Source organism: Physeter macrocephalus, unplaced genomic scaffold (assembly GCF_002837175.3).
Source record: "Physeter macrocephalus isolate SW-GA unplaced genomic scaffold, ASM283717v5 random_703, whole genome shotgun sequence".
Classification (NCBI taxonomy): Eukaryota; Metazoa; Chordata; class Mammalia; order Artiodactyla; family Physeteridae; genus Physeter; species Physeter macrocephalus.
This window is the reverse complement of record NW_021145863.1, coordinates 28,524-50,000: the sequence shown is the minus strand read 5'-3', so window position 1 is coordinate 50,000 and position 21,477 is coordinate 28,524. Positions and strand designations below refer to the sequence as shown.

The 21,477-nt window shown below is 56.2% G+C and overlaps 1 protein-coding gene across 1 annotated transcript in view; it reads right to left on the bottom strand.

Annotated features, from left to right (window-relative positions):
* Positions 1–6,430: 6,430 nt before the first annotated feature.
* LOC102984742 (general transcription factor 3C polypeptide 1) overlaps positions 6,431–21,477 on the bottom strand; it is a gene marked incomplete at its 5' end in the record, with an annotated part of 43,565 nt that continues 28,518 nt past the window's right edge. Inside the window, 10 exons of the mRNA XM_028485827.2 lie at positions 6,431–7,399; positions 8,347–8,539; positions 9,401–9,452; positions 10,138–10,690; positions 12,624–12,904; positions 13,968–14,227; positions 14,943–15,230; positions 16,401–16,573; positions 20,104–20,197; positions 21,301–21,363. Of these exons, the coding sequence (XP_028341628.1) occupies positions 7,187–7,399; positions 8,347–8,539; positions 9,401–9,452; positions 10,138–10,690; positions 12,624–12,904; positions 13,968–14,227; positions 14,943–15,230; positions 16,401–16,573; positions 20,104–20,197; positions 21,301–21,363 (2,170 nt within the window). The remainder of the gene's footprint in view (positions 7,400–8,346; positions 8,540–9,400; positions 9,453–10,137; positions 10,691–12,623; positions 12,905–13,967; positions 14,228–14,942; positions 15,231–16,400; positions 16,574–20,103; positions 20,198–21,300; positions 21,364–21,477) is intronic.

Here is a 21,477-nt window from a genome sequence, read left to right as displayed (position 1 = left end):
CAGGCCAGAATTGCTAATGACCCCGTCTTCAGAGGCAGGAGGATGCCACATTCTGCTCCTGACCCAGCCCTTTTCCATCTGCAGGCTCCGAGGGGCAGGATATCCATCTGACAAATGCAGGTGCAGAAGGGGCCGCTGACTTGCCTGAGGTCACACACTGAATTAAATGTCAGAGTCAGAACTTGAACTCTGGGCTCCTGATCCCAAGTCCAGCTGTCCTCACCTTGCTCCGCTGGAAGGCACCTAGGTCAGGGGCGAAGAAACTCTCAGCAAACACCTGTGGGTGCCTCTGCTTCTGCCCTCACAGCATCGTTGGGATAGCTGACCCCAGCTCTGGGAGTGACCCAGGCCTGGCCAAGAGAGCATTCTATTCTCCCGGCCTCAGGGCCAGTTCAGGCTCAGACATGTAACCAAGCTGGTCCATGCGCTTTTCCTGCTGGGAGTGCTCAGCTGTAGGGCTAGACTGAGCCTGGAGCTGCTGGGTGGTGGGACCGGGGAGCGGGGCACCAGGAAGAAACAGCTCACCTAATATGAGGCCAACACACTGGAAAGCAGAGCTGGGAAGTGGGCATATACTCCTGGTAATATCCTCTTAAGCTCCTGGATCCAGCCATGCCTGAAACTACATTCCCCCTGGACTTTTGAGATACATGAGTATGGAAGTCATACTGTTCACCAAGTATTTCCAGCTCTTGGCGGTCTGCCCCCTCCTGTGGTCAGATGGCACCACATGACCAGGATTGGCCAATGAGTGGTGAGCAGAAGTGGTAAGTCTCACTTCTGGACCAGAGCATTGAACTGACAGGCGTGATGCCCTTCAGAGTGTCCCTCTGTTCCACTGTGACCAGTGATGTGTGAGATGGTGGCTTCTCCATCAGGCCGGGGCCTCGAGTGGGGAGATGTGGAGCAGAACTTCTAGTTCACTTGCGATGGACACGTATTGTGAGCAAGAAATAAATCTTTTATTCTAATCTGCTAAGATTCGGGGGCTGATTGTTACCATAGCATAACCCAGCCTATCCTGACTGAATCAATGAGCTGTAAGTTTCCTTTTTTTTGCTTAAGCACATTTGAGATGGGTTTCTGTCACTTGTAGTAGACAGTATTCTCATCTCCTCCCTGCAGTGAGGACTGTCCTCCCCTCCCAAGGAAGGACCACATGCAAAGGGGCCTGAGGACCTGGCTCCGTCATGTATCATGAATGACCTTGGGCAAGTCGCTCGCTGTCCGTGAACCTCAGTTTTCTCTTTTATAATGTGGGGCAGGAATCAGCCTCTCGGCTGACTCTGGGGATGAAAAGGGAGGATGAAGACAGGGACATTAAATGTGTATGTGCTTCTCTGCCATCACCTTCAGGTGACCTCTGGGTCAGATGAGGAAAGTGCTGTGGTCCCAGCCCTTCTCCAGTCTGCTTCCCAGAGAAATACCCTGAAGCTGACATTGCCCTGTGCTAGGATTTAAAGAACCCAAGAACTCTAGCTTCCAGACATTCCCCCATCAGTTACTGCAAAGTCTCAGCCTCGGATACTCTCTGGATGTCCCGGACCATCTACTTTGGGAAGGAGGGAGAGGGTGCAAATTGGACCCAGCCCTTCATTTTACTGCTGGGTAAACAGAGGCCCAGAGGGGCAGTGACTCGCCCAGTCACCCGGAGTCCTTGCTCTCCATTCTGCATCCTCAGCTCCTTTTTGGCCTCTTATTGGAGGAAGAGCCTCTTCCCCCCTCCTCCCACCCGTCTGGGGACTCGGGTTGCCTGGGCTGCTGCTGGTACTGCGTGCAGGATAGCCCGTCACAGCCCGCCCCAACTGTGGTCCCCCCAGATGCACCATCAAAACCCAGAACAGGGGACTTCCCTGGCGGTACAGTGGTTAAGACTCCACGCTTCCACAGCAGTAGGTGCGGGCTTGATCCCTGGTCGGGGAACTAAGATCTCATATGCCGCGCTGCACGGCCGAAAAAAAACAAAAACAAAAACAAAACCCAGAACGGGCCTTCCGTGGGTGATGGCAGAGTGAGCGCGTGTACTTCCCCTCCGGGGAGATCATGACACCAAGAGCAAAGGAGAAAGGTGTATAAACTCTCCACAGTGAAGGGGATGGGACGGGGGCCACCTGCAGTCAAGAAGCATCAACACATGAATGGAAGACAAGCAGAGTCAAGTCTTTGCTCAAATGTCACCTTCGCAATGGGACCCACCCTAGTCTCCTTACTCAGAACTGCAGCACCCCACAGACCTAGTTTTATTATTTTCCATAACGTTTATTGTGCTTTTAACATATGTCTTTTATTTGCTTATCATATTTACTGTCTGTCCCACTAGCACAGGGATTTTGTCTGTTTTATCCACTACTCGGTCCCAGAGCCTAGCATAGTGCCTGGCACATAGCAGGTGCTCAACAAATACTGAATGAATGAATGAATCAATCAATCAATCAATCAAAGGCAGAGTTGTGACTGACAAAGAAGTGGGCATAGAGGAGGGAGGGGACTGATACCAGGAGGGACCCACTTGCCCTTGGACTTGGAAATGGCCCAGAATGGGACATGAAAGTGAAAATAGGGGCCTCCATGAAGTCTGTGAATGGAGGAAGAGACACCCCCCTCCCCCCGCCCCACTGCTCACACTGCGGAGCAGCTGGGGATCTCCCTTCTTCTATAGTGGCAACAGGCGTGAGGGGTTTTCTCTTAAAAAGTGATGTTACCAGAAAAGAAATTTTGCATTCTGCCATTTTGTGGGTCTCTCAGCATCATGCTGGCTGCCCACCCCAGAGCAAACCCCATCCCTAGAAAGAAGTGTCAAGGGGGAGGGCTTTGAGGCTGGACGGCCTGAGTTGGGAAGCCAGCAGATCCACTTACTAGCTTCCAACCAGCAGAAATTATTTTACTTCCTTGTGCCTTGGTTTCCTCATACATGAAATGGGTATATTAATTGGACATACTTTCTTAGGGCTGTTGTGAGACCAAGAGTTAGTATGTGTGAAGTGTGGAGAGCAGCGTGGCACATTGGAAGTGCTCAGAAAATGTTGTCACTTTATCATCATCTTTGTGGCCAAGCCCGCCCCACCCCAGCAAGCTTTTGTTGATCTCAACCTGTCAACGTGGATAGACAGCGAGCTCCAGACATCTGGAGACCCAGATGAACCAGCAGGAAACGGAGATGTTGGGCTGCTGCTGCCACCTGCTGGTGACCACTGGAACTTGGCTGAGGAGCCGGCTGAAGGCGGTGCCCTCCCCGCGCTGCGGTCCAGGGGCTCCACTAGCATCTGCCAGCGCTGTCAGGTGGCTTCACAACTGTCACAGAAACTCCATGAGGTGGGAATGTAGCGATGAGGACACAAGGTGAATGGGTAGGTTCTTTTTTGTAAATTGAAGTATAGCTGGTTTACAACATTGTGTTAGTTTCAAGTGTATAGCCTAGTGATTCGTTTTTTGGGGTTTTTGCGTGTGTCTTTGTTTTTTCTTTTCATATTCCATATAGGTTATTACAAGGTATTGGGTATAATTCCCTATGCTACACAGTAAATCCTTGCTGCTTACTTGTCTTATGTATAGTTGTTTGTATCTGTTCATCCTAACCTCCCAATTTGTCCCTCCCCCTCTCCTTCTCCCCTTTGGTAACCACAGTATGTTCTCTTTTATTAATTAATTAATTAATTAATAATTAATGATTTTTAGTAGGTTCTTTTTTAAATTCAACAAGGGCTGAATTCTACTCCTTGGGTGGGTGGACCTGCATTGGGCAGTGGGCAGTGTGGGCAGTGAGACCACACTAAGCAGGGAGATCACGTGTGTGCGCGCACACACACACATACATGTACACACAGACACACGTACTTCACACACAACACATATATGCACGTGCACATCTGGAAAGTCCCCGGCATAAGTGGGTCAAGGGCCCAGGGGAAGGATGGGTGGTCAGGCAGTCAGAGGACAGAGCTCACTCTCAGCCCAGGGTCCTGGGTGGCCTTGGGCGAAACAAGGCTGCAAGGGAAGGGAGGGGACGTGGGAGGAGGCTGGCAGCAGCAGCTGACTGAACGAGATCTGATTGAGCTCCAGGAAGAAGGGAGGCGGATCCTGAGAAGGCAGCCGAGAGGATGCTCACCGGGGGAAACCAGGAAGCAATTTCAGTGAAGAGGGAATAAAATCAGGACCTCAGTGCCAGGACTCCTACCATAGAGATTACGTAGCGTGTAGCTCTCTACGTGCTGATACAGGTGTGCCAGGGACACTGCAAGGTGAACAGCCGGAGCTGTGTCAATATGTAAAATGTCATCGCAGGTCTATGTTTTCTCGGGGGTAGGGGTGCATAAAAGGTATGTAAATGAAGAGAAAAGGCCTGAAGGAGAAAGCAGCCTGGAGGCTTAAGTCATATCTGTAATGTTTTAAGTGTTTAAAGATAATGGGTTAACTCATGATTTATGTAAGTAAAAAGGAGTAATGAAACCGAGCAGGACCCTGTGGGGCTCCTGGGCACGGAAGCTTTTCTGTTCCCCGCTTTTTTTTTCTTTTTTTTTTTGGCCACGCCCCGGGGCATGTGGGATCTTAGTTCCCCGACCAGGGATTGAACACGCACCCCCTTCAGGGGAAGGACGGAGTCTTAACCACTGGACCACCAGGGAAGTCTCCTGTCCCCCGTTTCTTGTAGGGAACAGACTCCAGCCTCCATGACCTTCCCTGAGTTCCAAAGGGCAGATTGGAACAGTCGCAAATCCGGGAAGGAAAGGGATGCAAAGACAAGGGAGGGGCAGCCAAGAAACAATAGTGCAGCCTGGGGGCAGGGTCCTGGTTCCACCTCAGGGGATACACATTCAGTGTCTTTAAGCAATTTATTATAGAATTAAAACCCAACAAATGGAAGATGTCAGCATTTTTCATACCAGAGAAGCTCATCAACAAGATTACCTGAGACCAGATTAGAGGAGTGCAAGCCCTGCACACACCCTAATCTTATCAGCAACCCCACCCTTGAACCATTGCTATAAAGCTCATCAAATCCTCCAGGGTTGGGACATCATACAGTTTTTCAGGGAGGGAGCCTGCTGTGTCCCCCTTTGCCTGGCAAAGCAATAAAGCTATTCTTTTCTGCTTCCCCCAAAACTCTGTCTCCGAGATTCAATTTGGCACCGGTGCACAGAGGCTATTTCAGCATCAAGAGCTGACCCCACATCCCTATGTCCCATCTCCCATACATGTGCCCAAACTGTCCCTCAACTGGGGGAACAGGAAAGGAAACAGACTTGGCTGAGCTGTGCTTGCCTTTGGTGTTCTTCAGCTCCTCTGGCCCTCCTGTGAGGGGGATAGTCTATCCCCATTTCTCAGATGAGAAAACCAAGGCCCTGAGACGTGAACATCAAGACTGGATCCCAACAACAAAGTCCTACTACAAAGCATAGGGAACTCTAGCCAATCTCCTGGGATAAACTTTAATGGAAAAGAATATAAAAAAAAGAATGTCTCTATGCGTGTAACTGAGACACTTTGCTGTACAGCAGAGACCGGCACAGCACTGTCAATCAACTCTCCTTCAATGAAAAAACAAAAAGACTTGATCCCAACCCTACCTTGCTCCTGCCACACAACGCATTCCCACATAATCAGCATCTGTTTACAAAGCAGATCACATCCACTATTCTACTTGATCTCAGAAAACCCCCCCAAATGCTAGTTTTTCACACTTGAGTAAAAATGAAAAAAGAAGAAAAAGATGATGCTAAGACTTGGCCAGCTCTTGGTTGTGCTAGGGTTCACCCTCAAGACCCTAGACCTCATGCCCCACTGTCCTGCCCACAGCCCCGTCACTCTGCGGAGTCTGGCCCGGGGACCAGGCCCCTGGCAGAGGGAGGATGGAAACACAGGGCTGCCAGCTGGGCCGGGTCAGGAGCTGCAGGTTGTGAGTGAGTGGAGCTGCAATGGGCCCGAGACCGGGCCTGAGGGTGGGGCGGTGGTGACTTAGGGAGGCATGTCCCACGTGTGACTGTCACGTGTTACCAGGTTTCTCATCTTTCAAGAGAAGATAGAGATCTGGATTTTTAAAAGATGTGAAAACTCCAATTAAAAAAAAATGTCAGTAACTAAAAAGACAACAGAAAAAGAAATGTGGGCTAAAGAGAACAGCCAGGGGCCAAATCCATGCCCCAGGCCTGAGACCTCTGCCTGCTGTGCTGGCATCTTGGGCTACGCCGATTGGCCGCAGGCCTGCCCCAGACTGGGCGCTGCCGGATGCCTGTCAAGGGACAGGCACGGGCCCAGCTGAGTGGGAGGATGGGCTTCCAAGGCAGCCGCAGGAGGTCAGGCTGCGCCCAGCACCCCGCCTCTGATTTTAGGGGCAACATCTATTCCCGGCTTTTCCGAGGTTGAAAAACAAGGAGCCCCCAGGGGATCAAAGATTCTTTAGGAAACACACAACAAATTGCATTTTACTTCGCTTTAATTAAAAAATATATAAATACATGCCAGGGGATTTTTTTTTCTTAATAAGAGGTTGAAAGAACAAAACAAACCCCAAACCTGCCGGGACTCCCCATTCCTAGGAGGCTGGAGGCCTGCAGGCAGGTCGCAGGCTCAGCCCCAGCCCAGGGGTCAGGGGTGCTGCCTGGAGAGGAGCAAGTCTATGCCGGGCCCTCGGCAGTGGGGCACCCAGCCCTGCTCTGTGACACGTCCACAAGAGGCCCTGCCCCTCAGGCCACAAGGGCTTTCCAGGGAGCAGGGAGAGTCCTCTGCGGCGGGGTGGCTGGAATCTGGAACGCGAGGTCTGCATGGATGGGGCAGACCCCCGCGGGCCCCAGCTCCTGACCCCTCACTGGCCAGTGGATGTTCGTAGAGAAGGCTTGGGGCCTGGGCAGCCTCGCCTCGGAAGCCCTTGGAGGACGCTCCCCACTACCCAGGTTCCAGAGAGATCGGGAACACGAGGAGGAGAGCTCTCCCCCAGGCCCCGGGCTGACAAAGCACAGTCCTCAGGGCAGCCCCGGAAGGGCCCGGGAGCAGGCAGGCGGGTGGCCTTCCTTCCAGAATTCCAGGCCGGGAACCACAGGCAGGGCCGGCCGGCTGGCTGGGCACACAGTGTCCCCGTGCAGCGGGCGGGACGCAGGGCCCCCCGTGCCCCGACCTCGCCAGGCTGCACCGCACACGTAGGCCCCCCAGGAGAGAACTCCCTCTCCTCAGGGCTGGCGGTGGGGCAGGAGGCTCAGAAGTGGACCCACTTGTTCCAGTTGGCCTCATGGGGGAAGGCGCGGCCCAGGCGGAGCGTGCAGTCCAGTGTGGGCTCGTAGAAGACCATGGGGCTCCCGCCTGGGCTGGGGGGCGTCTCTGCCTCTCCGCCCGCTGGCTTAGAGAAGAGCGAGACGGCCGGAAGCTTTCTCAGCAGGCGCTTCTGAACGCAGCCGAGGGATTCCAGGCCCTGCAGACGACACAGACAGACCGGTTCACAGGGGCATTCAAGGACCACGTCCTCTGTGCCCGGAGCTGCTCCCAGAACAAACACCTGAACCTGGACTTGAGAGACGAGTAGGGATTGACCAGGGGGGTTTAGGCAAAAGCCCAGGGCAAGAGAGAGAAGCACGTGACCAGCATCTGTACAGCGGACCTGTGTTGAGCAGGGGTTGCAGGTCAGCTTCCAGACGGGGTTCTGTTTGGCCCAGACCTGCTGTACAGTGCGGGGAATTTCACACTGAACTTCCCGTTTCCACTTCTGTTGAGGAGCTGGAGGCCCAGGGCACACAGGGCCGGAGTGCATGGCGGCCATCAGGCCGAGCGGCCCTCAGGAGGCCGCGAGCATGTCTCCAGCTCTCCCTGCCACCCACGGGGGCTTGTCACTCACTACTCACCTGTCCCTGTGGACCTGTGAGCCTCTGAGCCCTGGTCTAGAGAAAGGGTCAGAGGCAAGACCCCGGGAACGCCGACATGTAGGCCTGGGCAGCAGCTCGGGGCTGGGAAAGGGTGCTGTGAGGGACGGCCTGGGGACAGGAACCCAGGGCAGGGGTGGGGGGATGTGGGAGGCTGGGCGCCAGCAGCGCTAAAGGGCACAGAGGCCAGAGGCAGGAGAACAGAAGCGGGTGTGGGGCTCGGCCAGCGCCGCGGCTTCGGAGGGCAGTGGGGCTGACGGGGGGCAGGGAGTAAGCAGTGCGGGGGACACCTGGGGCCCGAGGCTCTTCTGAGGAGCCTGGCTGTCTGCCAGGAGTCCAGTGCACCCTTGCAGGCAGAGCGTGTGTGTGGCGGCCACACCCTCGAGCTCGGCCAATGCACCCACCACCCCTGGCCCTCTGAGACTCAAGCCCAGACCCAGGAAGAAGGAGCTGCAGTGGGGGACGGGGACGCAATGAGGAGCCTCCCCGAGCCCAGTCGCACCTGGAGCAGCTCGAGCACAGCGAGGGGCTGCAGGACGCCCTCGTAGTGCTGTAGCAGGCAGCTCTCGGGCACGCCGGGCCTGGTCATGATGTGGTGCAGCACACCCTCCATCATGCCCTTGATCACAGGTGTGTTCAGGCGGCCGTCCACGATGCGCCACGGGCGCCCGATGAAGCGGACGCTCTCACAGTCCCTGCGGGGTGGGCACACGGGTGTCAGGCTCGGTGGGGAAGGGGAGACAGCCACTCCCGCATGGTCCCAGCTCCGGGGATGGGACGCCAAGGCTCGGGGAGGTCTGGCGCCTGGCCTGGGACTCAGGGCTGGGGACCATCTCCCTCTTGCTCTTCCACCTCCCGCTCCCCTCACATCTGGACAGACGGGGTCCCAGCCCCACGGCCCACGAGCGCCGGACCCACATCACCGCACGCTGGCGGGGTGGGGGGATGGGGGCAGGAAGAGCTAGGCCCTCTGGATTTACCAGCTCCATCTGGGACCCGGGCCACTGGCTGCCTCCCCTTCTGACCAAGCTCTCAGGTCTGTACTCAAAAGTCCTACTTCTGTGCTGTACACGGGGGTTCCAGACACACTTTCCTTAGAAGGTTTCTGCTAAAAGCTTAACCAGTGACTGGTCTGACACACAGGGTCCTGGCGTGGGACAGGCCCCAGGGTAGCTGGACACCTGGCTCGGGCCGCATGACCGGGCCCTGGTTGGGGCTACATCTAAGCTGGGAGAGCACGGCCCCGCCAAGCTGAGGGCGATGTACACACTGGGGCAGGCGCCCCCTCGCCAGAAAGGCTTCTGTGACACCCACTGTTCCCGACGGACCGGGCGCTGCAGCAGTCAGCACTGCTGGCCCTCATCCACCACGTGCAAGGAGCACCTGCCTGGCCCCCCGGTGAGCGGGACAACAGTCCCTCCTGAGTCCGGGACCCCGTGCCAGACAGATCTTTGTGAAAGACCTTCATGTAATGACTAATCTTGGACCCTGGCGACAACCCCCCAGGCCCTCACCACTCCCCCGGCCCAGGCCACCGGAGTCTGAAGCACACTCACCTTTCCCACGCTGCCTGGGAGAGGCCCCCGGCCGCAGAACCGTCCGCCAAACCTGACAGGAGAGAGAGGGTGTGGGAGACTGAAGAAGGTGAGGCCCATCTCTCCCTCCCCCATTCATTCCGCAAGTCCTTCTGGGTCTGGGGATAAAGCAGTGAACAAAGCAACAGCAATCCCACTCCTCAGAGCCTTTAACCCGGGGCGGCGGGGCGTGGGGGGCAGAGCCTGCACGGCCAGGACAACACGGGATAGGTGGCGGGGTGCAAGTGTGCAGCTGTGCTCAGGGCCGGGGAGGCCCCGCCCCGGGCAGTGGCGAGCGCCTGAAGCCCCGACCACAGAGCTGGGGGTGTGAAACCTTTGGGCAAAAACATCCCAGAGGATTACAGCATGGGAGAGGAAAACGCGGCACCTGCCAGGCCCCTGGGGAGGCCAGACCCCTCCCCCTTCTGCTGCCTGACACGGATGCTTCAGGAAACACCTCTTTCCAGAACCAAGAGCGCCGTGTCCTCGCGATTCACAGCTCGGCTTGGGAGCGTCTGAGGCCTCTGCCCTCTAGTGGAAATACGGGTGTCAACAGGCAGGAGCTTCCCCCTCGAAGTCGAGGCCGTGACAAGCTGATGCAAAGGCCCCTTTTGTGGCTGCAGCAGGTTCCCGGTCTCGAGGAAGGCGTGGGCCCATCAGGCCCCGTGATAGAGAATGGGCGGGTGGGGGAAGGCGGTGTGGGGGACGGGGTTTGGTACCTCTGGGGTCTTCAGGGCCCTCCGGAAGCTGGACCTGACAGCTCAGCTGCTCTTGGCCTGGGGGGCTGGGTACCCCGACACCCTCTTGGTCCTCCCGCCTGGCTTCCGATGCTCTGGGGGGAGGCTCCCTTACGCCTGTGGCCTCAGGAGCTGTGGGCAGGGCGGGCACCTGGGTTTCTGGTTCTTCTGCTCTGGGCCCCAGGCTGGGGGCCCGACGCACGTCCTGGAGTGTGGGCCTCTTTGTGGGGGGCTCCGGGGCACTCTCGGGGTCGGCCCCCCCGCCCTGGCTGTCCACATCTGCACTGGCCCAGCTGGCACGCCTTTTGGCGCTCAGGGGGCCCTGAGAAGGTGGTGCCTGCCTCTCAGAGGTGTCGTCCTCGCTGGAAGGCCCCTCGGGGGGTCTGGCCTGGGGATCTTCTCTTTGAGGGTCAGTGCCCTCCTCTTTGTCTTTCAGCCGCACCGAGTGCAGGAGCCAGGGCTCGGCAGAGGCCACGGACACCAGGCGAGCGGTGCTGCCGCCGACTTCCAGCACCTGCTGTTGCTCTAAGAGGTCCTAGGAAAAGCAGGAGACACACGGCGTCCGTAGGGACCCCCAGGGTCATCGGGGTCCCCGTCCCCTGCCTGAGGTGTGTAAGCGTTCTGAGCAAGTGGCCAGCCCGGCTCCTTCAGGACAGGTGGCTCTGCCTGCGCCCTCAAAGCTGATGTGACCTTACAAGTCTCCTTCTGCCTGGCCAGCTCCTCCTGGACCTAACACCCCGAGGGTTACCAAGTTCTTCTGCAAAAGCCGTAATTATTCCCAAGTGAAGGACAGTGACTCCTTCCCTCATTCACCATGCCCTCTTCCCACGTCCTTGTTCTTATCTACGAGCTGCACCAACTCTGGGCAGCACACAGGGATTCACCAACATCATCTTCTTTTTTATTAAAAAACCCACAAGTCAAGATTCAAGGAGTTTGCCCCTGTTCACAGCCTGGACGCAGGACTCACACCCACATCATGCGGGTTGGGGAGGGTTAGCTGCGCATGCGCCACTAGGGCCCTGTGCTGGGAAGCAGGGAACAGAGGGAGCTGCCTGCCCCTCGCCTCTCGGCAGTCAGTGGGATCCGCTGCCTGGGCTCCAGCACCGGGGCCTGGGGAAAATCCTCACCCTCCCTCCCAGGGCCCCAGAGGCACCATGAGTTTTAAGAACAATCCAACACCAAGTGAAAGGTACCCCACAGCCCTCTTGTATTTCCTGTATGGGTAAGAACTCCTTTGATAACGACAAGTATCGACTTCCACCCCCGCCTCCCCCACCACCCCAGGAACACATGCAAGGCAGGCACCTCCGCAACATCAGTAACACACAACATCAATAACAACTGACATGCGGGAGGGCAAGCCAGGTCCCGGGGCACTTGATCTAAAAGGGCCAACTAGGGCTTCCCCGGTGACGTAGTGGTTGAGAGTCCGCCTGCCGATGCGGGGGACACGGGTTCGTGCCCCGGTCCGGGAGGATCCCACATGCCGCGGAGAGGCTGGGCCCGTGAGCCATGGCTGCTGAGCCTGCACGTCCGGAGCCTGTGCTCCGCAACGGGAGAGGCCACAGCAGTGAGAGGCCCGCGTACCACAAAAAAAAAAAACATGGTCCAACTCTTCACACATTCTTTGGGTTCAAGGGTCACTGATGAAAATGGGTCCGGGCAGGTAAAGCTGTAACCAAGCAGGACCCTATGGGGCCTTTGTGGGGCAGGCCTTTCCCCCATACCCTCTGCTTTATCTCCTCTCTGAAGTACCCAGGTAACAGTATCTGGTGCACTTTCTTGAGTCCTTTTACAGACGTGAAACACCTCCCCCATCAAATGGAAGAAATTTAAATTTGCAGTCCCCAGACCTACTGGCACCTAAGGACTGACGATGGTAACCCCTCTGACACCACCCTGTTCCCTCACCATCAGCCAGTCAGAGAACTGTACACGAGCTGATCACGTACCCTGCGACCCCCCATCCCTCGCCTGGCCTTTAAAAGTGCTTTGCTGAAACCTTTCAGGGAGCTCGGGGCTTTGTGGGGCCTGAACCACCTGTCTCCTTGCAGGGCCCTGCAGTAAACCTTTCTCCCCTCCAAACTCCCGACGTTTCGACTTGTTGGGCCTGACTGTGTGTCAGGCACGCGGACTCGCGCTTACGAAGCGGTGAGTACTGTGGACCAGGTGCAGGGTATCTGGAGACAGCAGAGAGCTGGGGAGGACAAGGCCCATGGCTTGTGGGGGGGGCTCCAGCCAGCTGTGCTGAAGCAACAGGGCCCAGAGTGGCCAGACCTTCTAACGTTCAGGAGAAGCTGGCAAAATTTCAGGCAAGATCTCCTGTCTTCAACGTTGACGACGAATCCAGCTTTTGAAAAAATTCCACTACACGCCCCAAGCCAAGCCCACCCGCGGCGTGCATCTGGCCCGTGAGCTGCTGCTTCTGGTTTGGCTACCATAGGCTGCCTGAGAGCACAGCTCACCTGGACGTAGTCTGCGAAGGTCCGGGAGCGCTCGCCATCTGTCCTCGCCAAGGCGGAGAACCTTCGGCTCAACTCCACCCTGTCCACCCCAAAGCAACCGGCCGCTGCGATGGCCCCCTGGACCTCCAGGGCGGCGGACACATCTCTGGGTTTGTACCCAGATAGCGCCAGATGGTGGGCGAACTCTTCCAAGCTGCAGGTGTCCTCCTGGCTGTTTATCAGCCTGGTGAATGTGTCAGGGAGGCAGGGGGTTCCCACCATCAGCTCTTCCAGAGAAGTGACTGTGGAGACCAGGAGAACCAGAATCAGCCCTGAGAAGCCCCTCCCCTCCCCAGACCAGTGTATAAGCGATGCCGAGGCAGGTCATGCTCCCCAGATGTCCAAGGGTTGCCTTCTGGGTAGACACGGTTGGGCCCCTGGCAGTCGGGTTCCTGATACATGCCGCCCTGGGCCCTTGACTGCAGCTCAATGGATCCCGAGGGCCAGTAGGATTCTCTTGTTCAAGACTCACAGGGAAGGGCACAAAGGTGGGGCTGGGGTCTGAGAACCAGAACCCTAGAGCTCTGGAGGGAGCGGGGTGGTCCTCCACTCAGGCTGCCCGGGCCCCACCCTTCCTGACGCTCCCATGTCCACGGCTCCGCAGACCCCGTGAGATACGCCGGGACCCCTCCGTAAGTCCCGACTTTTGTTCACACCAGCCACGGCTGGTTTCTGTGCTTCCTGTACAAGGTGTCTCTGCTCAGACCACAGGCTACAGGTCATCACATTTTTGCCTGGGCCAAGCTCCTGACACAGCACAGAATACTGACTGTGGTTGTGAAGGTAAACACCTCAACAAGCAAAAATAAAGGCAAGTCAGACAGAGCGGGAAAGGGGTAGGAAGGGGGAAGAGAAGTTCAGGGACGAGACCCTAATATTCTCATTTTATGTGGAGGAAGGAGAGACTGCCTGAAATTAAGGGTGCAGGAAATGGAGGCTTAAGCAAGTCATTATCGTCTCAAAGGCAATCAATAGAAGACTCAGAAAAGTGTAAAAACCGGAAGTAAAGGAGATAAGAGAGAATGAATATAAGCAGAATACTCATCTTTCACAGCAAGAGGTCAAAAGACAACACTCGGGCAAAAAGACCATGGTGAGCGCTAACCACACAGCGGGCACAGCCCAGCGCTCCCCAAGTGAGTGGGCAACTCAGGACGCATGCCCCCCGGGCCGGCTGCTACGGATAGGAGGGCTTTTCCTTCGTTTTCCGCTTTGGCTCAGTCAGTGGTGGCTGCCGCACGTGGCCTTGGGAGCCTGGCCATGAGCCCCAGGTCTGGGCCACAGGGCAGCTGGGGGGGCACTCACCGGCGGGCCCGAGCCCGGTGGGCTTCGGGGTGCAGCGCAGCCGGAGCTTGACCCGGCAGGAGTTCACCACGATGCTGTCGCTGGGGTTGAGGTTGCGGTTGCTGACGATGCCGGGGGCGCAGCAGCCCTTCATCAGCAGGTAGTTGGTGTGGGAGGCCTGGCGGGCTTTCACCTCGATGCTCCGGCGCTTGGCCCCTGAGCCTTCGTCCAGGTCCTCCTCTTCGTCCTCGTCCTCTTCCAAGGTGCCATCCTTTCCAAGGCTAGGAGCAGAAAACGGACCTGGACGACGGAGTCCACCCAAACCTTCCGCTGGCCTGGCCGCCCCCTCAGAGGGCGGCGCTCTGACCACAGACGCGGCCCTGGCATCCAGCTGTGAGGTCAGGTCAGCACAGACTGCACTCCAGATTCATCCCCCTTGTCCACCTTCCAAACCCCCCACCCACCCTGTCCCTATACCTGTGTCTCTGCAAGGGCTGTCCCTTCGGCCTGGAAACCCTTCCTAGTCTCTGTCCAAAAATGCTTGCTTTTCCATTAAATCCCAATTCAGCTATTACGGCCTCAAGGAACCTTGAACGATCGCCCTGCTCTGCCTACCCCACCCTTCGTGCCACACTGTTCTGGGTCCTTCTCTTTGGCGCAGCCCAGTCACCCCCTCCTCTGGCTCCCCCGGCGCCCAGAGGCACCAGCAGGAGGTGCTGCACCGGACACCGTACTGGAATCCCAGGTTCACAGACCCGTGACGCCCTGACCCGGGAGCTCCCGGAAGGCACTGCCGAGGCCCTGCTGTCTTTGTAAGGCAAATACCCACACAATGCCAAGCACAACGCAGAGAAACGCAGCACGTGTTCGTTGAAAATAAAAACCAGATGACTGAGGAAATAAAATTGCAGATGCCACAGCCGGAGAGGAAGTGATGCTGCCCAAAGCCCCCGACGGTGCCCGGAGTAGCATCCCAGCGGCTGCCCTGGCTCTTACCTCTTAATGACCTCGTTCTCCACCATTGAACTGTCCACCACAACGATCTGCTCTGGGATCCTGACGTCCATGGAAACAAGGCCCAAAGAGAAAAGGGTCAGGACGGCCACACAGTGTCCTCCAGGGCCGTCCAAAGAAAATGCCACCAGGTCACTCGTGGAGTCGTTATTATCCTGGTCTTTGAAGGAAAAATTATCAGGCTGGTCCAACTTGCCGGCAGCCCGGATTCTGTCGAAGAACTGGAATGATTCTGTGCAGATGGTACTCGGAAATCGCCACGTGAAAATCCTACGCAGAAAGAGAAGGAAAGGGCCTTTCTGAGGACCGGGTGCTGGAGGCCTTGGTGCGGATGGGCTAAGGGCACTTCAAATCTTGCCGTCAACACTAAACACACCGGCTTCTCCCTGGAAGCCCTGTTTCCCATCTCGGATGAAGGTGCTGCACCTTTTCATCTAACCCAACACCCTAGGCCTCGCAGTACCAAATTGGGGAAGATGAATGTGCTTTTTGTAATCATCTTTACACAAGGCAAGCCCTGAACCCCTACAGAGGGGAGGGGACATGCGTGTGTTCAGTCTCACAGTCTCCACTCGGAGCCTGCAGTAAAGCCCTCGCCTCTGTCCAGAGGGGTGAGACTTTCCAGACCCTGTAACAACCTCTTGTTGACGTGCTGCAAACCGGGTCTAAAAAGTACACGATGGAGCTTCCCTGGTGGCGCAGTGGTTAAGAATCCGCCTGCCAATGCAGGGGACACGGGTTCGAGCCCTGGTCCGGGAAGCTCCCACACACCACGGAGCAATAAGCCCGTGCGCCACAACTACCGAGCCTGCGCTCTAGAGCCGCAAGCCACAACTACTGAGCCCCGCGTACCACAACTACTAAAGCCCACGTGCCTAGAGCCTGTGCTCCCCAACAAGAGAAGCCACCGCAATGAGAAGCCCGCATGCAGCAACAAAGACCTAACGTAGCCCAAAATAAATAAATAAATAAATTTATTTATATATATATATATATATATATATATATAAAGAGCAACTTAAAAAACCAAAAAGTACATGATGGCTTCCAAATGAAGTGTGTGAGCCTGAAAGGCAGGCGGCCTGGTACAGCTCGGAGCTGTGAAGATTAGGACTGAGGTTATGCCCAACCGGGAGAGTGCACTTTTAGCTGGTCTAATTATTAGAAATTCTTTTTACCCAATTTGATGGGAAAAAGGGGAACAAACTACCTACAAAATTGGTAAAACACCCCAACACAAAATACGGCAAGCATTAACCTTATTCCCATAGAAGAAGGGAGGACAGACATTGATGAGAAACTTGGTCCCAGAGGCTGCGTCTCACACACGAGGCCACGAGAGGCCCAGGCCACCCTTGCTCTCTGATGAAGAGGGACGCCTGTCACTTCCGCTCACCTGTGCTCCTCTCCGCAGACAGGCCCCGCCCTCCCCGTGCTCACCTGTGGTAGGTCTGGGACAACTGGTAGGACATGGGCGCAAAGGGCAGAGCGCGGTTTTTCTTGGGGCCCAGCATGTGGTTGACCCGGCGCCGGTTGACCAAGCTCCTCTTCTGGTACTCCACAAAGGCCTTCACCAGGATGTGGTCCTTATACTCCCGGTAGAGGCGAAACGTCTGTAACACAGCAGGCCGGCCGTGAGTGAACAGGGCTCTCCAGCTGGCGGTGGGGAGACCCAGACGTGGATGCACAGCAGCCACAGCTGATCATCGATGGAGGAAGCGGCTGGCGGTGGGGGAGAGCCCGGAGGAAGCCCACATCCCGACGGTCAGCCTGCACCCACCTTCACGTCACCTCAGAGAGTACAGAGAACAGGCAACTGCAGGGAAAGGCGGGCTGCACCCCATGCCTATTTCTCTGGTTGCAAAGACGCTGGGAGCTGATGCAGAAACATCTCTGATACCACTGTATCCCTTACCCATACCTAACCCATCAGCATGTCTGCTGGGCTCTACCCCCAAAATATGTTCCCAGACGCATCTGGTCTGTGCCATCTACACTGCCACCATCTGGGCCATGCCACCATCGTTTCTCCCCGTGGCCTCCTGCCAACCGTTCTTGCTGCTTCCTGCTCCCTGCCCCCAGCCCGACCACTCTGCACAGCAGCCAAAGTAGCCCTTTGATGCCTAAATCAGACCACACGTTCCTTCCCTGCCTCGAAAGCCCCGATGGCTTCTGTCTGCAGGGGGAACTCCCAGTCCTCACTAGGCTTGACGAGACCCCCGTGAGTGGGACCCGGCCCACCACCCTGGCCTCGACTCCTAAAATAAGTGCAGCCCTTGCTCACCACCCTCCAGCCTCACCAGCCTCCTTACGTTTCCTGAAAAAGCCAAGGCACTCCCGCCTCGGGGCCTTTGCAGTTCCCGCTCCCATTTCTTGGACAGCACACTCCCCCAGTCTCTGCGTGGCTGATTCCCTAACATTCAGCTCTCAGCTCACACACTTCCCCTCAAAGGCCAAACCCTCCTCCGTCCTGCTCCTCTGCAGTCAACTCAATTACATTAACCTGTTTTCTTTTCTCCATAGTAACTGTGTCTACCTGAAATGATCTCATTTGTTTATTCACTGTCACCCTCTTCATAAGAACACAGACTCGACTTATTGCTGCCCCAGCAGGCGCCTGGCACCCAGCACAGGGCAAACACGGAGGGCGGTGTTGGGTGCTGGGTGCAGAGGCTCCCCCCGTGAGCCATGCCGCCATGGCTCCCTGGCTCGCAGAGCAGGGGGATCCCGCCCAGAGGAGGAGCAGCTCAAGGGACTGCGGGACCGGCAGCCCCGTCATTCCAGTTTTCCGAACAGCGTTGGTTCAATCAACTGACAGCAAATGTCAGGTACACACCAGCCTCCAGGCAAGTTCAAAGCACTGGCCAAGAAAACCTGCAGGCATGGTCTGAGAATCCTGGCTTAGAAAGTTCTCTGCTGCACTGACCCCGGGACCCGAGGGTGACAGGAGACTGAGGCTCACGGACTTCGAGGGCTCTTCCGAGGCCGCACTGCTGGGAGGGGCGGGACCAGGGAGAGGACGAGGTCTCGTCCTCGAGCCAGTGGCCAGGGGATTGGGAGTCAAGTGGTGGTCAGTTGGGGTGCTGGGGCAGCATGGGGGGTGGCTCTCCCAGAGACAGAGGGGGGGTCTGGGCACACACTGGGTCCTGTCAGTCCGAGGCACGCACAGTGCCCCCGATTTCTCCAGGTACCACCTCTACGTCAGTCCTGGTGCACGGACTGGCAGCCTGACTGGGAAAGGCTGAGCGGGGCGGAGGGAAGAAGCAGGGAGAGCCGTTAGGTCATCACCGCTTCCCCCCAAGCGAAGTGGAAGCTGAACCCAGCTTCCTGTGAAACACCTGCACCTCCTGCTCATCTCTTCCATGTGAAGACGAGGATGGGCACATTCCCCAGACAGCCGCTGGCGTGGGACAGGAGCGCACAGACCACGCACAGTGAGTGGGGAGTGTGGCACAGCCCGTCAGACGCCCAAGAGGCTGGGCTGTCACAGACACAGTGAACTACCGCCATCTGGGGTGCCTGTGACGTCCACCCCACCTTCCTGCAGCACACTTCCCGGAAGCTCAGGGCTGCAGGGAGCCTGGTAGGATCCTGGGTGGCCTCTGACCTCATCCCTTTTCTTTTTTCTTTGTTTTGGTGGTGGGGGGCGGGGGGCACGCCATGTGGCTTGTGAGATTTTAGTTCCCTGACCAGGGATGGAACCTGGGCCCTCGGCAGTGAAAGCGTGGCGTCCTAACCACTGGACCACCAGGGAATTCCCTGACTTCATCCCTAAATGACCTCCCACTCCTTGCTGCCAGCGGGAGGGGGTCCCTGAAGAGGGGCCCTGTGTCCTCCTTGGCCTCAGGTGCTCTGTCTCATGCGACTTCCCACACCCTGGGTAGTCAGGGAGAGTGACAGCCCCTTGGCACCATCCCTACCGCTCAGACCGCACCTGGAAATGGAGCTGGAGGAAGGAAAAGTGAGGCCAAGGCCCTGGCTGGGACACAGGGACCAGGCTCTTGCCATAACTTGGGGGCTGGGCTTTCTCGTGTGACGGGGGTTGGACTGACCCCCGAGGTCCTGCTAGCTCTAACCACGGCTGGGCAGGAGAGCTCGTCAGGGTCCTGCCCCCTCCACTCCTGACTGCAGACTGTGGGGTGGGGCTTGGGGCCCACGTGCCACAAGAGCTCTCCAGTTGACTCTGAGGCATCCCCGCAAAGTCTGGGACAGCACCCATCTAAACAGATCAGTGGGATGAGAAACGACACCAGCCTTTTGTTTTCTTATTTTTTTTCCCCTCATGTCCCAAACTGGCTTGAAGAGCTGAGTTCTGGGTTTAGAGACTAAATACAAAAGTAGACAGGCTCTACTTGGAACACACTTTTGCAATCATTAGAAACAAGGGAAGCATGGGCTTGGGGAGTGGGCCCCTCTGCTGGGGGCTTGGAGCCATACAGACTCAGGTTAGATGGATGAGCTCTGGGATCTTGGGCATGGGCTTTCTAACTTCTCTGAACCTCAAGTTTTCACACTTGTAAAAGAGTACTTCCCAGGCTCAGTGCGGGGCTGAATGACATCTGCCTTTCTCTTTCATCCTCATTCGGCCACGATAAAGCAGCATTACAGTTCTAGTAAGTTCTCAGGAGATATATGACTCAACGCCTACAGAAAGGCAGCTTTCCCACTGGGCGATATCTAGCTATCAAAATATGTTGACATTTGTCCGTTATAATTGGAAAAGATATGCCGTGTAGTCCAATTACTTTCTCAGCTCTTTTGAGAGGTTCATTTCCTCTTCTGCCTAATTTTCTGCCTTCAACATTAGACTCAAAACCTTAGCGCTGGGAGGGATTTTGGAGGTCACCAGATCCTATGCCCATACTTCAAAGATGAACGGGGTAGTTCCCTGGCGGTCCAGGGGTTAGGACTCGATACTCTCACTGCTGTGGCCTGGGTTCAATCCCTAGTTGGGGAACTAAGATCCCAAAAGCAGCGCGGTTCGGCCAAAAAAAAGATGAACAGAGTGAGGGCTAGAGTCTCAGGAGCGATCAGGCCCTCTGAGGCCCTGCAGTGAAGACGTGACCTCACACGGCCCAGCCTGGGAAGGGCCCCGAGTTCCAGAGCACTGCTGTGAAGCTGATGTTGCGTCCCCGACACCCACCTGAAATGACTGGTAGATCTCCATCTGGCTGTCCGAGAGGGCCAGTGTGCTCTGGATCAGGTTCTGGAGCACCAGGAAGTGGATGTCATCCACACTGAAAGAGACGGGGCAACAGGGCCACGTGAGCCCACAGGCCGCAGGGCACCACTCATCTTGGGTAGATTCTGTCTCAAAAAAGTTTTCAATCTCACAAAAGTGATACGACTGTCCAAACTAGTCATAAACCAAAACAAAAGAAATGATGGGTTTTATGCCTTACTGATTGGTCCATTTTCACAGGGAAAAAGTTTCAGTCTGGTGGGTAAGTGGTGACATAACCTGGAAACGGGTTTTCATGACAACTAACACATGTGGTTAGTGCTTATATTTTCTTTTTGTCTAATTTTGTTTTATTTTTTTGCGGTACGCGGGCCTCTGACTGTTGTGGCCTCTCCCGTTGCGGATCACAGGCTCCAGACGCACAGGCTCAGCGGCCATGGCTCACGGGCCCAGCCGCTCCGCGGCATGTGGGATCCCGGACCGGGGCACGAATCCGTTGTCCCCTGCATCGGCAGGCGGACTCTCAACCACTGCACCACCAGGGAAGCCCTTTTTGTCTAATTTTAAACAACTGTTTCTCCAATGAGAATAGGCTTTTCATTGAATACAGAGCTAAAAATCAAATTGAATATTGATTATCCAAGATGGAAAGAAAAGGCTGAGGCTTCTTTCTTTCTTTTACTTTTCGCCGCACCGCGCAGCGTGTTGAGACCTTAGTTTCCCGACCAGGGATCAAACCAGCGCCCCCCCTGCAGTGGAGGTGCGAAGTCTTAACCTCTGGACCACCAGGGAAGTCCCAAGGGAGTTTTTGCTTGGGAAGTTCATGGGCTAGGAGTTCAAACCCCTTCCCCAACCCGTCCTCAGGCTGGGCCAGTGACAGGCGGGGTGAGGGGTCGGCACACTCTCCCCGCACAGGGCCTAATAATAAATAAGTTAGTATCTTTGGGCACAGTGGTCTCTCTTGCAGCCACTCAACCCTGCTGTTAGAGCATGAAAGCAGTGCAGACTACACGTGCAACGGGTGTGGCTGTGTTCCAATAACACTTTATTTCCAGAAACCGGCACCAAGCTAGATTCGGCCCTAGATGACCCTGTGCTAGGCTGCAGACAACCCAATCAAGCAGCCTAGGAAAAGGCACTGGGTCTGTCAGTACTTGCCTATTAAGTTCATCCTCTTTCCTGACTTGGTCTTTTTCATCTCCAATCATCAAAACTCGGTATCTGCATAGGAAACAGAAGAACTTGTGAGCGGAGCCCAGCTGACCTTCCATAGCCAAGGGGATGCTCGCGGGACGTGGTTACTGACTGGCTAACATGGCGAAAAAATAGTAAAGT